The sequence below is a fragment of the Grammomys surdaster genome, unplaced genomic scaffold (assembly GCF_004785775.1).
Source record: "Grammomys surdaster isolate TR1022 unplaced genomic scaffold, NIH_TR_1.0 143, whole genome shotgun sequence".
NCBI classification, from domain to species: Eukaryota; Metazoa; Chordata; class Mammalia; order Rodentia; family Muridae; genus Grammomys; species Grammomys surdaster.
In genome coordinates, this window is record NW_021604601.1 from 8,354,495 (window position 1) to 8,374,110 (window position 19,616).

General features: G+C 43.8%; 1 protein-coding gene across 1 annotated transcript in view; it reads left to right on the forward strand.

Moving 5' to 3' along the window:
* Arid1b (AT-rich interaction domain 1B) overlaps nt 1-19,616 on the forward strand; it is a 311,078-nt gene that overhangs the window by 88,760 nt on the left and 202,702 nt on the right. Inside the window, exon 3 of the mRNA XM_028764351.1 lies at nt 4,613-4,723. Within this exon, the coding sequence (XP_028620184.1) occupies nt 4,613-4,723 (111 nt within the window). The remainder of the gene's footprint in view (nt 1-4,612; nt 4,724-19,616) is intronic.

Genomic DNA, 19,616 nt, shown 5'->3' on the forward strand with positions numbered 1-19,616 from the left:
TGTGTGTGTGTGTGTGTCCCTGCGCGACATTGTATCACCGTGCTACATCTTCAGGTCTCTCCTCCCTAACCCCCAACCCCTCCCAAGTTTCTTTATGTTTCTATTCCTAGCTCTCTTGGACCGTGACGCCTGCAGGCTGCTGCTCTTTGAGTGTGTTCCTGTCCATCTACTGTTGAGTTGTTTTGCTGTGGCTGCTTTCTCCGACCAGGATCACCCCTTTCCCTTTTGGGTTACAGTCTATATTAAATTCCTTTGGTGATGTTAGCGCTGTGCTAACTTGGCTACTCTTTATATTGCGTTAGTTATTTTAACGCTAGCATAAACATCTTGTTTGTGTTGTTCCATAATGATGGACTGGAGTGTAAATTGCCACTTCCTTTGTTAAGAGCACTTTGCTAGCATCTGTCAGTGTTCATCATGTCGGCCCTTTGATGGATTCTCACTGGCAGAGAATAGTGCTATTGGGATATTTCACAGGAAATATATATGCATGAAGTTACTACTGTAATGCTGTAGGAAGATGGGAAACAACATGAATTACGTCAGTAGGGGGGTGGCTAAGTTAGGGTGTCTACAACTAGTGTTGTACTGTGTAGTCACACCTGTAGAGTGAGCCATGGGTACTGGGAAGGGACTGAAAGCTAGCTCATCTACAGAAAGCATTTTCTGGCTGTAAATAAAGGGAAAATGATATAAATGTCCAACGTGTAATTTGTACCCAGTGAACAACTAAGGAGAGATGGATTCTTTTTACAGAATAAAAAGTGTAGTACCCCTGTGGAGGAAGGGGAACTAGGAAGGACACCATCACTTTACTGTTCGTCTCTATGTCTTTTGAACTCATGTCATGGGAATCACCCTGGCTTCCTTCCCTCCCCCAGAAGCCCTTTCTTTCCCAGAGCTAACAATCAAGTGACCTATGTGCTAGATCCTCAGTCTAGCTTCTCTTTCCTCTTTCTATTGGTTCTTGTGAGTTTTGCGTGCACACCCCAGTCCTGTTCCTCTTCCTCAGCAGTCCCATTCGCCCTTTGTCCTTGCAGCCCCCCCAGTAAAACATGCAAACAAACAAACAAACAACCCGCAAAGCATAGAGAACACTTCATCTGGAATCTGTAGGGTGTCACAGTGTGTCCCCTCTGACCACACATCTTCACTTGCAAACGTTCATTGTGATGAGTTCTTGGTCTGGCGTCTGTGACTCCATCAGTATTGGATCTTCCCTGGGCCTCCTCTGGATTGTGTTATTGTTGCCCTGTGTCATGGAGATCCTGCAGTTTTGAACCAGCAGGACTTTCCCTTTTCATGCATCCCAACCTCTTAAAGACGATATAGATTTTGGGGTGTGCCAACATAGAGCCCTGGATCTGGGCCTGGGTGGCAGCTGAGCTAGTCAGCATGTTGGTTCTCCCTCATTTGCAGAGTGAGTGTTCCATCACTGACTGGTCCAGCTAGGCCATCCAGTGCCACCATTGTCAGGAGGCAGGTCAGCTCTTCCAACTACAGGGGTGGGGGAGTCACCTCTGCACCCAGTCTGCCTCACAACTGACACGTGAGGAGTTCTGGGCTGGCTCTCCTGCACTCTCCACTCTCACCCCTAAAGTAAACTGGGATCCTGCTGTATTCCAGCTGACCTTGCTTCATGCTGTAAATATGACAGAGTACCCAAGAAATAGAGTGCTTCATCTCATGCATTGAGTCATGCGGCCAGATTATCAGCGCCCTCAAAGGTTCTGAGCGTGTGGCCTTGGCCCTGTCCATCCATGTTGTGTGTACGTTTCCCAGTCATTTCTAATTCATTCTGTGAAGATGCTTCAGAGCCCATCTTTTGTTAAGTCTGTAGTGAGAGGTGGGAGCCTTCAGAGACCGCAGAGCACATTCCAGTGCTTGGTTCTTGTGCACTGTGGAATTGTCATGGTACATTGTTGTTTCTGAAAAGCCTTAACTTTTTATATGGTTGGCAGATAAAATGTGTATTCATATGTATATACTGGCTTAGAATTATAAATAATCAAAGATGGCAATGATGTTTTTCAAATATAAATCTGTGCTTTTAATATTATACAAAATATAATACTAAATGCATTTTTCTGATATTGTCATATCTTTTATTACTTACTGCATTCTTTTTAGTTACTTGAAGTAACAAGGGCTTGCTGAAGCGTAGTAACAGTTTAGTGAGTTAAGGGATAGATAGACAGGACCTTGCTGTGTAGCCCTTTCTAGTTTTGAACTCAAAATCCTCCTGCCTCAGCTTTTGTCTTTATGGTAGACCATATGATCCCTCTGCACGTGATGTTTTCTCTTTCCTTTAACTTTTATTGATTCTTTGTGAATTTCACGTCATGCACCCCATTTCCCTCATCTGCCTGACCCTTCCTTTCTGCCCTTTGCTCTTGCAACCTCCGTACCAAGCTGTAACTGTGTCATAGTGTATTCTGTACTTCCTCGCTTCTGTACACGATCTTAGGAGATGGTTGTCACAGGCTAGAACCCCTGCCCACTCCCTGAGTTCCCACAGTCCAGTCAGCCCTTATACTCAAATACCACCTGAGGCAGAGCAAACTCTCTGCAGCCATTCTCATGAAATTGGATTTTGATTTTGTTTTCAACTGTATTTAGTTTCTGTGGTTAGAAATAGTACTTCAAATTTTGGTGGAATCTGATGATTTTGAACATTTAAAGCCTTAAGAGTGACTTGCAAGGCTATGATGTTTCTAATGGCTTTTGGCTGTGGCCTCCTGGCTGCTTGTTTTATAGGCACTGTCAGAGTTGCACTGTGTGCTGACTATGGTTGCCCTCTAGGAAGCATCAAAGCCTAGAGCCCGTGGTGGCTCCTGACTGAAGCTGGATGAAGAAGGGTGGGCTCCCAGGCAATCTGCACATGTGCTGTAGAGCAGGGCCTTCTTATTTCCTTGCCTACTGTGAGGCAGCCCTGCACCTCTGTACTGTCTCTGTAGCAGGGTGAAGGCCCCACTTGATTTGAAATCCTGCTCTCAATGAACTTGGGGCACATAGCAGAGTATCTCTGCGACAAATAGAAGGGAGTGGGGGGAGTGGTGGTAAGGTGATAATAATCTTCCAACTCCTGCTCAGTCCCCACAAACCAAAGTGTCACCCTGTGCAAGCAGCCAGATTGTAGAGCTGTGGCTTCCATGGTGGTTGGGTGGCAGGTGTCACTCCCACCTCCTCATGATGTGGCTCCCATGTAAACCCAGGCAACCGCAGGGGAACCAGTCTGGAAGGGTGGGCCGTGCGCATCGCTCATACAGACTCAGCACCTGGCTTGTTAGGGCTTCTTAGTTTTGTTGGAGATTTTTTAAGAGTCTGTGGAATGCTGTTCTCGGGCATGCACCTTTACCTTAGAGCCAGTTTAAAGACAGCTTGCACTGACCCTTGGCTGGTGCTGGCCGGTGAAATCCAGTTTGTGTAGCTCATGGACTTTCCAGTACCAGCTCTTGGCTTAAGAAGCCAAGGAATTTGCAGTGTGTTCTGTGTGAGACTGGGGTGGGGCAGGTGCCTCTTAGAGAATTTTACTAATAAACATTAATTTCCCATGTAATGATTAATAAAATAGAAGTGGTATATGGTTCTCTAAGGCCTATTTGAACTGACAGAGAAAGGGAGAACATTTTACCTGGTGGTAGTATTTTCCCATTCTTTTTATCTTCCTCTCCCATTAGAAACTTGTTCTTCAACTTTCAGAGCCATGTGAGAGGCAGTGCAATAGGCGCTTAGCCTCTGGCCTCTCTCTTGCTCCAGTGAGCATGTACTAAGTAGCCAAGACCTGCCAGGCCGGGTCTGTGAGGTGGGGCAGCATTTGGATTGTGTGCTGTTTCAACAGAACACCAAACCTTGCAGGCTGGAGAGAGCTGAGGAAGGTCTGAGTTTCTCAGCTCTCCACAGGTGCTTTGGTGTATTTTGTCCCCCCTCCCTCAATGGCTTTTTGTTCTTTAATGTACTTTTTCTAAAGATGATGCCACAGAGGTGTGTGGGGCCTTCCGCACCTGGGGGTTGGTTGGCTTTCTAAAAACTCACACTGTTCTGTCAGCTTTTAGGAGGGCAGTTTAAGATTCAGCTATTAATAATGTTGTCATTAATTATTTTTTTTAAATTGGAATAATATTTGACCAAAAATCATAGTTCAGCTATACAAATGTGGTGGCTTACTCCTGTAAGCCCAGCCAGCACTTGGGAGGGTGAGATAGGAAGATCATCACAAATTTAAGGCCAGCCTGGGCTAGTAGTTCCCCACACCCTCTTACCTGTTGGAATAATTAAGCAATACATCCCAGTTTAGGATTAGGTAATACAGTGAGCTTTGGCTGTGGTTTTCCCTGAGTGGTGACAACTCACCTCTAGCCCACAAAACTTCAGCTCCACGGTGCAGTCTCCTAGTCAAGGTGCCTGCGATTCTTAGTTATTTCTGTCATTGATTCATCACTGTTTTTGCTTTTGATAAAGTATTAAATGACAGCTGTCACATGTTTAAGTGTTGGCTAAAATGTAACATCACGATATTTAATCATGATCAGCTCTTGTTTCATTTTGTCTATTGTATGAAGCTTAACACTCGGAGATACTGATGAAGGATTGTATGTTTGTGTTTGTCTAGGACATGTCTCAGGAAGGCTATGGAACTAGATCTCAGCCTCCTCTGGCCCCTGGAAAATCCAACCACGAAGACTTGAATTTAATACAACAAGACAGACCATCGAGTCTACCAGTAAGACATTACTATGCTGATTGATTGGAAAATGTAATGAGTTAAAGGGTTCTGCAAACGATTGTTTTGCCTGCTCTGTTTTATATTATACACAGAAAAGAAGTTTCTAGGTTCCAGATTTATTTAAGAACCGTTTGCATTTAGGCTTCTTTCTTGAGAACCCTGTGGTTCTGTTAAGTCTGTTTTGTTTGCAGCGTGTCCAGTAGAGGGGATCAGACAGCCACTGTTGGAAGGTTCTACCTGACTGGCTGCCTTTGTGAGAATAAGGAACTTGTGTTACCGATCTTTTTCTAGCCTGTTGAGTTTTTGGTAGTGGTACAGATCAGAAATGTCAGCACAAGAGTTGAAACATAAAGAAATTCTGCTTTGCAAATGGTACGGTGATAGGATACGGTGTTAGTAATTCGAACACACTGTCATTGACTCTGCTGTACATAGCTAGGAAACCCTAGAGTCTGTGAGGGGAGGGGGCAAGTCTTACAGAAAAGTCTCTTCGTGTTGAGCTCTGATCAGTTCTTTTCTGAAGGAATGAGAACGGCAGTGGAATCTGTGTCCGTGTTTGTGTCAGAGGCTTTTTAAAAGCAGGTGGTTAGTGTGGTGGGTGTGGAGTGTGGATGCCATGTGCCTGTTACAGACTCAGCCTCTGCCAAGGACTTGGAATTAAAGTTGAGTCACTAGAGGCAGGGGCCCAGTGGATTCCATCTTCGTTGTTTTGGAGCAGACTTTGTGGGTCTGTCATTGGCTGCTGTGCAGGAGGTTGGAGAATGTGTCACAACAGGTATCAGCTTTCTGCATGGCCATTTGAACAGTGTGCAGTGTGCATTACTTCCTTGTAGCCACTTGCAAGCTTAGCCATCACCAACACACACTCACTTATTCAAATGGGTGGTTGATACTCAGCTAACTCTATGGCACAATTGGTAATTAAAAAAAAAACATTGTATTTATGTCTATATGCCCATATCTATGTAGATATAAAGGCATACAATATATAATTTGCTACCCACTTTGTTGACCTTGCCTACTTCGGGAGAGTATTTCGGGTTTCTCACTTTGTCTAGTTCTTTCTTCAGGGCTGTTCACAGGGGGAACATCGGCACTGGCGTTCTCTCTCTGGTTTTATCACTGGTTTGCTTTTGAGCTCACAGAGGCTGACAGACACAAGTCACCCGTCCTAAGTCACATTTCTGTGCTGTTTTTTGGTTTGCTTGTTTTTTATGAGAGCAGTGCTTCTAGGTTCTGTGGCAAGTCTGTGTGCATATGTGTGCACAAGGCCGTGTGCCTAAGCCCCCCAGTCTGTGGGGTAGAGACTGACGAGTTAAGTGAACTGTACTGTACTGGTTTCTTCTGCAGGGCTTCACATGCATAAACAACTCTATGTGAGGTTTACAAATATGTTTTTGTTTACATTACTGCTTTATAAGTTGTACATAATTAAGGTAATTATGGCTTCAGGGAACACTGGTCTTCTGTCACAGCTTTCATGGATGCATGTGTACAGTGTGACCTCATGTGATGCAGCTGCTGGCTGGGCTAGGCTGGGATTCAGGAGCTATGACGCCACTGTTAGTCATGTCTGAATTTGTCACTGGGCTCCTTGTAGGTTATCACGTAAGCTATGCCTTACTGCCTTAATGTCATCAATTTTCTCCTTAAAGATGCCTTAAGACAGTGTAATCCATGGTTTGGGGGCTTTTATGTCTTAAGTGAGCTTTTAAAGCAGAGAATAATGATTTTAATGTATGATTTTTAAGTCTGCCTGTCGTGTACATAGGAAAAGCAGAGACTGCTTCTTGAGTCTCTTTCCTTCTTTATCCCAGTTTGGTCCTGGAGTCACAGGGAAGTTCTAGAGAGCTGCTAGTTTTCAGTGTGCATTGGAATCCCAAAGAAGTATGCTCTAATACCAGAGAAGAAATGAATGGCTCCTGAGCTGGATGAACTTGCCAGTGAGAGTGAGGGCAAGCAGGCAAAAAGCTTCCTTCTTCCATGTCCTTTTACCTTGGCTGCCACCAGAAGTGTAGCCCAGATCTCACAAATGATCCAGACTTGGTTGAGTCTTCATAGGACAAATAACCCACTCAAGAATAATTCCGCATGTGTGTCTAGATGATTGAATTTTAGTTCATTCCAAGTACAGTCTAGTTGACAACCGAGATTAGACAAGATTAGCTTCTGACCAGCCAGGAACGTCTATGTAGACCAGGCCAGCCTTGAACTCACAGAGATATGCTTGCCTACCTCTGCTCTAGAGCATTGCTATAAAAGTGTGTGCCTCCATACTTAGCAGAAGTAGTGTAGATAGTTCCTGTTTGTTGTTGTTCTTTGGTTTGTTTGTTTGTTTGTTTGAGACAAGAGCTCTCTGCATAGTCCTGGCTGTCCTGGAACTCACTGTATAGACCAGGCTGGCCGTGAACTCAGAGGTCTGATCCACTTGGTCTTGCCTCCCTAGTGTTCCACACCTAGCAGAAGTCATTTCTTACTTTTGTTTGCTCATAATGAGATAGGTGCCACGGTTTTTCTGTGTGACCTATATTTTCTCCTTTAACATGTTTGCTAGACAATTCACCAACATTTGATAAGGAAATGCAGACCGTTCCACTGATCTTCAGCTGCATCTTTAACTGAATCCTTAGGGTGCCTTCATGCCAGGCTAGAACCTGTCTGTCTGTTTGTGTAGGTCATTTGGTTCCCGATGATCTTTAGTTGCAGATACAGTAAATGTTTTCCAGTTGCCTTAGCCAGAGTCTCCCGTTACCTCAGGAAGCAAAGGGCTGATAAATTCCTGCTTGTTGTCTTGTCTTGGGCCATGCCCAGTAATATTTACTTTTTACTTAATGGGCTAACACTAAGCTCTGAGCAAAGCTCCTTTGGCAGTGTCCACTCTGAAGCTCTCGATCACCCAGGTCTCCTTGCTAATGTGCCTGAGTTTAGATGGACTGCTATTTCAATTATTGATAAACATTGGCATATAGTGTGTAATATAAAAATTATCCTGAAGCTCTCCCCCTCTTAGGACAGCGCCACTTAGCATTTGAGTGTGCTCTGTAGTTTTCTTTGCTCCTGATACTGGTAGTAAATGGAGCAAACATACCAGGAAAAGACAGGCTGAAAGGTCTGTTATAGCAAACCCTGTAGCGTATATACCCTGTTATTTTGCAAACCTTGGGCATATCTCAGTTTGTAGCCTCACATAACTTCCAAAGTGTGATCAAGTACATTAGCTCCTGAGTATTTCGTGCAGACATGCTTCTCATGACACTGGCTCGTGCTTTCATTACAGTTTTTACGATTGTCTTGACTCTTTGGTTTAGACCTGTATCTTTTTATATAAAAAGTCTTTAAAAGGGCTGGAGAGATGGCTCAGTGGTTAAGAGCATTGACTGCACTTCCAGAGGTCCTGAGTTCAAATCCCAGCAACCACATGGTGGCTCACAACCATCTGTAATGAGATCTGATGCCCTCTTCTGGTGTGTCTGAAGACAGCTACAGTGTATTCATATATAATAAATAAATAAATCTTTAAAAAAAAAAAAAAAGTCTTTAAAAACACTGGTTTCAAACTGTTCATTTTATCACTTGAGGATCTTTCTCAGGGTATTGTATTGGCCTCAAGAACATTTGTGTCTTCTCTAGGCTAATGACACCAGTTGACATCGTAGGTGTGACAGCTATGTTGGCAGAAACTTGTCCTTCTCCATACCATTTTGTTTTCAAATTTGCTTTCCCTTGGTGATCTTGGGTTTCTAGGGAAGACGTGGACAATCTGGATAATTAAGCGAACAATAGCTCAAGCACTCTTTTTTTTTTTTTTATTAGTAATATATGCTTTTGCTTATAAAAAAGTAACTGACAAAACACTAATCATTGTAATTTGAGCCACTATAGTACAAAACATATGTTCTTAGTAAAATACTAATGAATATATAAAAGGAAGTAATAAAAAAACTGAAGGTTCTCTTTTTTCTTCAAAATGCCAATGTCTTACTTCTTGGAAATGTAGCAAGCCATTTATATGCCCTAGTTTGGAAAGAACTATTTTGTTGAGCCTATCCCAGAACCCCACGGGTAGATGAGGGTCACAGTTCTGCTTCCCCGAGCTCACTGTGCCTGTCCTGTTCTGATAGTACTTGGGAAGAGGCACAGTGGGAGGCAGTGGGGTAGATTTACAAATATTGCCTATTTTGGAAGTTCCCTCAAGTCATTAAAACTCGATTCCTGACCCGTCTTCCTCAAGCAGAACTGTCAGGAGATTGACACACAAAGAGTTTGATTTTTCACAGTCAGCTAAATAGTGTTGTGTTCCTCTGTGGATTGCCCTTTTTGAAGGGAGTGAGATACTCTAAGGTAGTTCTTAGAGTAGGGGATATTAAACAGGGCAGCCTTATAGAGAATATTGAAAACCTGTTATCAAAAAATACACTTTTGGGATGAAGTATCAACTCGAAAGTCCTGTCTTTTTTCTTAGAAAAGTCTTTTTTCTTAGACGAGTCTGGTTTATCTGTGGTTGTTTTAGTCTTCAATAACATTAGGGGTAGGAGGCTGTGCGTTTGAAAACAAGAGCATTGATGGTATGCTAATGGTGCAGTTAAAGTCCATGAAATTGATACTGTGGTTCCTTTGATGATTGGAAGCCAGAGAGGGGACTTGGAGAAGCAGTTTCTTAGCTGAGTTCTGATTTCCTAGTTCTCAGACCAGCCCTAAGCCTATCTCAACCTGCTGGCAGGTTTCTGCAGAACTCACATCTACCAGACGAATGGCTGCGGGATGAACTCTTTGGAAAGTTTTTTATTTGTAGCCTGAACTTCATTTGAATGGTTGTCATGAGGTTAAGAGTGTAGCTGTCTTCCATTGATTGATCCTTCTCAAATCATTTTAAATGCTTAAAAAAAATTACAAGTTAATGAAAGAGATCTCATGTGTCTTCATGCTGCTTTGAGAGTTTGGGCATGGTTACTGCTTGTGTGTGGGGTTAGCTGTTTGCTTAGTGTTCCTGAGTGTCAGCAGCCTTTGGGGGTAAGGAGGCACTGTACAGGGTGGGAGCTTCTGGGCAGGTAGGAGCCTCATGGAGGAGGTAGGGGTCCCCTAGGTAGTGTTCTCTGTAGGTGCTTTCTCTGCTGTTGCAGCTTTTGCAGAAATTTGCCATCACTGGGCCAATTTCAAACTAAAAATACAAAAATAGTTTAAATGTTCTATGAAATTGAAAAAGAGACACATAAGCATAACTCTTTATGTCTTACGTAGTATTTATGTTGGTCTGGAACTTAATCTTAACCAAGGAGATCTCAGTTCTTTTGTATTGCTGGTAAGAAGAGGGTAAGGGTCCTACTTAGAGACGGACTAACAAATGCTTAGTTCTTAACTAACTGGAGTTTTACAATTTAATGTTCTTCCTGGAGAAGCTGAATGTGCCACCCAGACAGAGCATTCCCTCAGACCTCCTAGTCTAGGAGGGGATACCATAACCATACTTCCTGGGGGTTCTCGTGGCCCTGGTGGTCATTTCAGAAAGAGAAGATGGAGCTGAGCAAGGCGGGAAGTGCAGTGTGCATCTTCCTTCTTCCAAACAGTATCCCACTTAAATATATGTTATGTAAAGGAAAACTCAATAAACGTTAACAGTTTGGACTTCTTCCAGGAAAAGAAAAGCCTAAATATAATGGAAAGCTTGAATAAATGAATATTCTAAAAGAATTGCAGCTTGCTTTTAAAGCACTAAAATGTTTGTGCACACAGCATTTCCTGACTGACTTCTGCAACCTGGTAAAATACATGGATATTTCTTTAATTTTTTTACTTTGTTAGCTTGGGATTATACCCAGAGCCTTGTGCTCACTATGCTGACTCTCTGTTACCAAGCTGAATTCATTTCCCCAAAGTAGGGAATTGCAAACTCAGTGTAGCCAAGACATTTGCTTAGGGACAGTTCATTAACTTTCAAAAATTTGTTTCACTTTTCAAAACAGATTTTTAACTAAGTTTACTTTCTGCAAACTTTCTCATCTAACATTCTGAAGATTTCCATTTAACATGTGGGGGAAATGAATTTCAGCCCATTCTCTAGGACTGTCAATTAATTCTTAAAAAGTTAATGGAGGACTGTGGGAATACTGTAAAAATAGACTGTGGCCAAGCCAGAGGCTGCAGAGAGCCGGGACATAACTGATTTGCAGGATATTGGTTTTGATAATAGAAGGATAGTGATGATCTATAGTTGATAAATGAAGCTCATTAAGTAAGGGATGATAAATGCACACACTCCTGATTAATAGAAAAAGCTACACACAAATTCGACCCAGCTTATGGCTCTCAGATGACCTGGGTGGGGCCATGGAGCATTTCTGTGGCTTGACCTAGCTGTACAGGATGCAGGCATGTCCCAGATTCACCCCAGACAGCCCTAACCCACTATGCCTGACATCTGCTTCTCTGGCTGGCAGGTAGAGTGGGGGTTGGGGGGCATAGGAGGCAGAGCAGGGGCTTGGGTCATCAACCAGCCTGAAGGTGTGGTGGCAGGTCATGGTGCTGCTGAGCATGCTCACATGCAGAGCCTCAGGATGCACTACAGTGGTCACTTTCCTTCCTTGTATAAGGGTCCTTGATTCTCAGGACCTCTCACACCCTTTCCTGCTGTCTTGGTTTTGGCCACAGTATCCACAGGACAAGTGCCACATTGCCACATTGCCTTTCTTGTGGTCTTTCCCGCCGGCCACTCTGCCTCCAGCCCAGGTAGGATGTTGGCCAGTGGGAGGCAGCAAGGGTGCTTTGCTGTGTATTATCCTACCTTACTGGGAAATGGCTCTCAATTTACAGATTTTCACTTTATAGGTGATGAGAAGGCACATACCTGTTTGCTGTAACGAGGGACATGTGACCAGCAGGCACTCAAAATAGCAACTGTGCACTGGTTACTAGTTACTAGCGTCTATGTTTCTTTGGGTCTAGAAGTAACTATTCTTAATATTAACTATCCATGTATAGAAGAAGGTTCCCCCAACCATTTCCTTCTGCCATAATGTGTAGGACTTTAGAGGTCTCAGAGTGTCTCTCTCTCTCTCTCTCTCTCTCTCTCTCTCTCTCTCTCTCTCTCTCTCTCTCTCTCATCTTTTTCTTTTGCCTTCTCTAAATTGCTGTAAAATAACTGAATGGTCTTGTTTTCCTTTGTTTGGGTCAAGAAATTTTAGCTGAAAATTGTTACTGTGTGAAAGAAGATTATTGACTCAACAAGCCTTCAATTTTCCATGAATAACACTCCCACCCCTGGCTTCGGGAGCACGCTGCGCATGCATTCTATTTTAAAATACAGTCTGTAATTTAAAACAGGCAGTCGGATGCCCCACTGAACTTTGTTTAAGCCTGGAATAAAAGAGAGAGAAAAGCTTTAAGCCGCAAAAAGGTGGCTAAGCTTCCTTAACTGCTTTTCTTTATAATGCATCCATTCTGTTAAAGAGTGAAGCTTGCAGGTACTGTTGTCAGCCAGTGGCACAGCTGCTGTCACCCAGTCTCACTTGTTTCCTCCTTAGCCTGTCCTGTGAGCCTTTCCCAAGTACGCAGGAGTGTCTGTTGGCACTAGTCAGTGTATACGTGTTTGTGCATATGGTAGTTCAATGCCCGTGTGAGTATTATTTCTGATGTTAATTAGTTAATTAATTTTAGTTTTGGGTTCTTGTTTTTTGTTTTTCCAGGGCAAGGTTTCTCTGTATAGCCTTGGCTGTCCACGAACTCAATCTGTAGACCAGGCTAGCCTCAAACTCCGAGATTCTCCTGCCTCTGCTTCCCAAGTGCAGTGATTAAGGGCGTGTGCCACCACTGCCTGGCTCTGGTTCTAAATAAGTAATTTTGGCATTCATTTATTAAAAGGTAGCTAATATGTGTTGGTATTCTATAATAATGGCTTTAGGATGCGAGTGTTGACCACGGCACCATTTGCCCTTCGAGGTTTATAAAGTGCTCACGTGGAAGTAGCGCGCACCCTTCGCCCTTCTCCCCCTTACATAATGACCAGTTTGCCATGACTTGTATGGAGGGCTCCCACTCTGTCCGGGAACCTGCTGTGCCAGTGTTGAGTGGCCTCAGCACAGCTCTGATCTCAGTAGCTAACCCATGCTGCCTCAGGGTGAGTGCGGTACACTGAGGTGCCGCAGAACTCAAGACACCCTTCATCTCCTTCATGGTCACTGTGGGCCTTTTATGTTAGTATTTAAGTAAAGGGGTATGGGTGAGCTCTTCTTTCTCCTTACGGAACAGTCAGGTGAGTGAGGCGAATCTGTAGGGCAGCCTCTGCTGTCCATCCTGCCTTCTCAGTGCTGTTTATTTTTTTGTGAAGGGAAACATGGGTTTATTTAGGAATTTATTTAGGAACCAAAGAGCCTAGACCTTGTTTGGCCTCTTATTACCCACAGACACCTAACAGCTCTAGAGGCTCCCGCTCTGCTCTTCTTGTGTGATCGGTGTGGTAGTCGTGGGCATGAGCACAGGAAGTCTAGCTGAAAGGCCAGTCCATGGGAGAGGTGAGAGGCAAACACACCTGTCACCGCTTCCCCAAGGAGACAGTGTGTTTGTTTGTGTCTGTGTGTGTGTGTCTGTGTAGGCCAAGCATGCCTCCCTGAACTGGGCCAAAGACTGCCAGCCGTGTGAAGCAAGACAGTCTGTGCCCTCTGAACTCTTCACTGTTTTCTAATGCTGTCAGGTTTATTACATGTTCTATTAAAGTTACCAAATAAACACACACACACACACACACACACACACATATATTAATATAATGCCCATGGAATCCAGAAAGACCACTGGAGCCCTGGCACAGCGTCCCAACAGTTGTAAGCCACCCAGTGTGTGTGCTGGGAACTGTACTGCATCCTCTGTGAGTGTCTGCACAGCTAACCCCCAGCGTCTCTAGGCTGTGCTCTGCTTCCTAACTGACAGGCCGTGAGTAGAGAAGTTAGCAGCCTAGACCCCTGCGGACTAACTCTTGCCCTTTCCAGAGCTCTTTCCAGGAAGCTGCCTTGCATTTCTCTGGGTTGTGTCTATCTTACACCCAGTCCCTCCTCTCCCCTCCCCTCTGGTTTTGATTCGGGAGGTACAGTGACTGTGTTACCAATCTTTCTGTTTATCTTTACTAATTTTTGCTTTCTGGGTATGTATTGTCCCATGACACAGTGGGTATCCTCTATAAAGTAGGCCAGACTGAGTGAGTCACAGTCTACCAAGGGAAGGTGACAGCTTCCTTTTACCACAAACCCCTGTCTCTTCTGTGTACTCTTCAGAGTGTCTCAAATGTTGTGATGGGCACAGGAGCTTTCCCTGGTCTCTATTTCTCCACTGCTGCTGTTGGCTGCTGAGGAGCAGGGGCAGCTCCTACTCATGACTGGCTGTTAGCTTGATCTTTTGTAGTTGACTGCTTTGGAGTAACATTGCCTTCAGAATAGTAAACCTACTGACTACTATTTTCAGAAGTCTTGTACAGGAGTGGAAGCTTCAGTCAAAGACTAGTATAAACTGCTAGTAAATGAAGAGTCAATGCCCTGGGAAGGTGTTTGCTGGAGAGCTTACGTGTAGGGACATGAGCTGTAAAGCGGCCTCCCCTCAGCTATTTTGGTTTGTGTGACTGGAAAACATGGCACTTTCCAGCACAGTAGGTAAATCGTAAGGTGCCTTCTGCTTTACAAAAACTTTCTTTTGCTTTTGGGGGAGTGGTGATGGTGGTTGGTTGTTTTTGTTTCATTTTCTTTTCCTTTCTTTGTTTTTTTTTTTTTTTTCTTATTTTTTTTGCGGCTGGGTCTTACAGATAGGAATTGATATTGAAAGGAGGACTGAATTATTGTGCCTGAGTTTCATGTGAACTCATGGAGGTAATTTAGAGAGTACTGGGGAAAGATTCTGTATAAGCCGCTCAGTCGACCGTACTAGAATATTCTTAACAGTACCTTGGCCAAAATAGCTCAGCCAGACTCAAGAAATAAGCGAAGTAGTGGGCAGGGAAGTAGGCAGTCGGTGAAGCACTAGCCATGCAAGCCCAAGGACCTGAGACTGGCCCCTAGCAGCCACATAAGGAAGCCGAGAAAGGAGCAAGCAGCTCTTTGACTTGATGACCAGGCCAGACTGGCTGAGCTGGGCAAGCTCTGGCTTTAGTCATTTGGGGTGGGAGGTAAACGATGATTCGGGACACCTGACGTTAACCTCTGGCTTCTGCATGCATGTGCATCCTCATACATAGCATGTACACATGAATTCCTGCACGTAAGCGCACACACACAGAAGTAAGGAAAGCCATTAGATGTGGCTTCATGAGCTGTCTCATTGACTTTGCCTCTAGGATGGCACGATGTGTGTTGCTAGGAAATGTGACAATACTTTCACTCTCCAGCGAACATAGATTCCTTTGCATTACTCAATTTGTTATACGTTTGACTGATTTTTGTCTATTTTGGAGGAATATTTCTTAGTTTAGTTTGCCTCAGATTCCTCTTCCCTGGATGAATATAAATATTTTTTCAGTGTATGCATTTTTGATCCTAGTATACCATTTTCTTTTTTTCCTTATGGAGGGTTCAAGTGACAGGGAACCTGATTTTTTTTTAACATAAATGTTTCAGAAGATTTCTCTTTCAGTCTGTAGAGAACCGTCATCAGTGCAGTTGTACAGTTAAAGTCCTGCAACGGACATGGTGCCTGAGGAGATCCTTCTCAACTCTGGATGTCCCTGCTCTTCCTGCCAGGGATCCAGCTCCACAGCAGAGCAGTGCCTCACCTGGGATGTACGAGGTCAAGGCCCTCGGTTAGATCAGCAGCCGGACTCAGGAGGGAGGAAACACCCTCCACCAGTGTTTTCATTCTGGACCCGGGCCTCTGCCTTTTATTCCCCCATGAAAACAGGGAGCCTTTTCTTTAGAGATACAAAGTTTTGGTTTTATTGGTGTTTTTGTTTTAAATGCTGTTTTATGAGCTAAACCCGGAACACATTATAGTCTCCAAAGACAATTAACAAAGCAAGACAGGATTAATATTAACCAGTTTACATGTGTGCATTTTATGTATTTAATTTGATTCAGATTTTGTCTGCTTCTGCCTCAAATTCCCAGATGTGGAAATAGAAAGTTGCCAGTGGTTGGCCCCTTGTCTGCAGCTTGGCTGCAGTGGACACACTCAAGTCCGCTGCTCATTCCCTGGGACTGGCAGCTCTGTCCAGCCCCGAAATTCACTTGTTACCATGCGCTATTCCCCTCCCCCAGGCTTTTCTTAGCATCCCTAAATGTTGACATCTTCACATAGGGTACAGACTCTCAGAAATTAAACCACATGTACCAATTATTGATGACTTCTTATGCCTGAATGGGTGTATTAGATGTAAAAATAAAAGAAATAAAAGCTTTAATTATTTCATTAGTTTCTGAGTGTTACTAGTATATTATTTTGAGACAGAGTCTGGTCTCACTGTGCTGTCCAGGCCACTTAAACTCATGAGGACCTCCTGCCTCAGCCTCTCTGCTGTCAAGGCTTAGAGGCATGTGCCACCATACCCTGGTTCCCACTTGTTTTATGCTGTAACATCTTTCACTGTAAGAAATCAACAGCGGTACCTCTGAGGATTCTGTTACCTGACATTCTCTAATGCTGACATCCGCCAGCAGCTCTAGAGTCGCCTTTAGCCCATGCGCTTTTACAAAGTATTTTGCTGTTTTATCGAGGTCTCGGATGTTTATCAGTCTGAGCAAGGGCTGCAGGGATGTTCTTCCTTAAGATTTAGCTGGACACTCCTATCAGTGCTGTGACACTCTAGTGCCTAGTGCTGGCTTTAGGGAGGACCCCGCACATGCCCTTCGAGTAGAACACCTCTCCTGCCTGTTTGCTACAGCACCACCTGTGCAGCTCTCGTGGTAGACTTCCTTCAGATTTCTTGATTATTATTACTTGGTTGACTTTTTAAACATAAAGACAGGCCATTAAATTCTCACCCATCTTTGATGCATTCTGGTCAATTTGGGGTTTATGATTTTTAAATGTGCGTCCAAGCTGGTCTTAGTGATGCCATCTGTAGGTCTAGCTACTGTGGATTATACAGCAGGAGTGTTTAAGCTCAGGGGTTCAAAACCAACTTGACCAAACATAGTTATGGTTGACAAAACATACACACAGGTACCGTCAGTGACTTTATGGCCTAGAGACTTCATCTTTAACCCTTTGCATGCGTGTGCAGCACATACAGATCCTCACTGAAGCATGTCAGTCTGTGTGTCCCCCTTGCTTTGCCCTCAGAGCCTGGGATCTGTCAGCCTTAGGAACGGGAGCTCTGCAGAGGCGCACTGTGAGCCTGCTGCCTCAGCTCCAGACTCCGACTGCACTGCCTTACCCAGCCCTAAGCCCCTTGTGGCTGGCTGGCTGTGTGAATTCTGCTGTGTGGGTGGCCCTTTGGACTCTACTGCGACTCCTCATTCTAGTCCGTTTTGTTCACACAGAAAGAAGATGAGAAAAATATTACTGAAGATTTTATGATAAGATAAAAATTCCCCAAAATTTGAACTTTGTTTTTCTCTTCCTTGTTGGACTGCCAAAGTCATGTTAGGTCGGGCAGGCACAACTGATAAAGAGGCCAGATCCTTTAGGGTTCATGTCATAAACTGGGTCTGAGAAATTGCAGATCTAGTTTAGACAGTTGAAATGTACTGATAATTCCAAAGTGCCTTGCTCATCCTGTGCCCCAGCGTTGTTTTCAGAGTAGGACTTGGTGACAGAGCAGCTGTTGTGACTTGAGTCCACCTCTCTGGTTTCTACCTTGTGATGCTGTTGGTGAATTTACAAAAACTGTCAAGAAAGAAGGCAGCCGTAGAGGGGTGAGGTGTGCTCGGTGTGCAGTGTAGTGAGCCGGCGATAACCGTCCTAGATGGGACATCTGTGGGGAGCCTGCGATGGTCGTCAATCTGGGTACCCAGCTGTAACCCTCAATCTAAAATGCTTGTGGTGCCAGGCGTTAGATAACAAGGGACTATAATCCCTGCACCCAAGAGGTATAGGCAAGGGTTAGGAACTCAGAGCCAGCCTGGATGACACGGTGAGTTCAGCGCCAATCCAGTCTGTATAAAAACTCATCTCAAAATTTAAAAAATATCATGCATATGTATGCTCCCAGGTATGTTCATGTAATATGGCCCTCATGCATGCATATATGCATATAAATATATTTGGGGAGAGGTGAGGAAGAGTATTTGTTAATAATTATATTAAATAGTAACCCCATTCATTCGGTCTCTGACTCTTCATCCCAGCTGTTTAGATGATGAAAAGTAAAGCCATCACTTTGGGGTGTCCATGGCACTCACACCTTGGGGTTTCTCCTGGTTCTCTGCTGTTCCTTCAGTTTCGATTATCAGTGTTTAACCCAAAGACCCTGTGAAGATTTGGGGGAGATGACAGAGGAAATGAACATGACTGTCTTTGAAGTAGGCAAACACCCATTCTCATTTTGAGTGGCGGCCTCTGGTGTCCTGGTGTCCTGGTCAGCTCAGCTCTGCTTTTCTGTTCATCTAAGCATCTAAGGTTCATTAGCAGAGCCTTACTATGGGTCCATTTCACCCTCCAGATTCTGTATTTAATACAGAGTGCGATCCGGACGCTCTAACCTAATGATCGAAGTCATTTTCTTTATGCAAGTGTAGGAAAGTGCCTTGGGTGAATTTTCTTGCAGCTGTTCATTGTTGCTTTTTGCTTGAGAATTAGAAAGAAATATGTTTGTTTTTGTATGGATCCGTGGCTACTTTTAATGTCGAGAAGCCTGCTGTGAGAAAGGAATGCATCTCCTGTGATGTTTGTATTCAGGATGGGTAGCCCCCGTGCTTCTGGAAGGGCTTGACTTGACCTAAAGTCACCCATTCCTATTTTTAAAAAAGCTGCTCTAAGAAATTACAATTTGTCGGGGTCAGCTTGAGGTGGGGTGGAAAGACAAACAAGCCTGGGTAGTGACATCACCACAAATGGAGATTCAATTTAAAGCTGTGTCCCAGCTACCGTGGCGAAGAGGGAAATTTGAAGTTATATAATTTTTAATAGAAAAGCAAAATATGTTATATCTTAGGGAACTTCACCTTCTATGATTTTGTAGAAGGAAATGTTCAGTAAAGAAACATAAAACGATCCTGAGAAAATAATGAAATTGATGCCAAAATAGAGGCCTATTATGTGCAGTTAAAGCTGTGATTCCGTATTATTTGGAAATGTATAAGAGGCAAAATGAGGCCTTGTCACCCAAATGAATGGACAGTTGAAGTTTTTCTTTTCTAGAACTTGATTGACTCTTCTAACTGTCAAAATTATAAGTCTAGCGAGTGTGTCCAAAGGAGTGGTTTATTGAGTCTATTTTTATATTTCATGGTGACTTTTAAAATAGTTCCCTTAATCATAAACATGTAACAGAATGAAAACTCACTCAGTAACGTAATAAATTACAAATAGTTTTATAATCTCATTTTTCTTTTGAGATAGGTGTGAAGGCGACATTTCCCTTTGTAATTTGAAAGTTCTGTTTTCACGGAAGAAATTGGCTTATCCGTTAGTTATGAAATTGGTGGGATGGTGATGGCTAGGATTTTAGGTTCCAGACCTGCGCTGGTGACTTGAGGCCACTGTCTGATGCATATGTGGTGAGATATGCATGCTGTTTTTCATGAACCTCTAGACTTGGGCACATTGTCAGATCAGAGCTTCTGAGAACAGGAGGCCTGTCTGTCCAGCTCTTTCTGAGGAGAGACTTGGCTGGCCTGACTCCCCTGTCTCCACTCCTAGGAGAGGTGAAGGGAAGCAACTCAGCCTCCAGGTATACTTTAGTCACAGCTCTTGACCCTTTAAAGAGGGAGTTTGGGTGTCTGCCAAAGAGCCAGCAGGGACAAAGGACAACAGCCCTGAC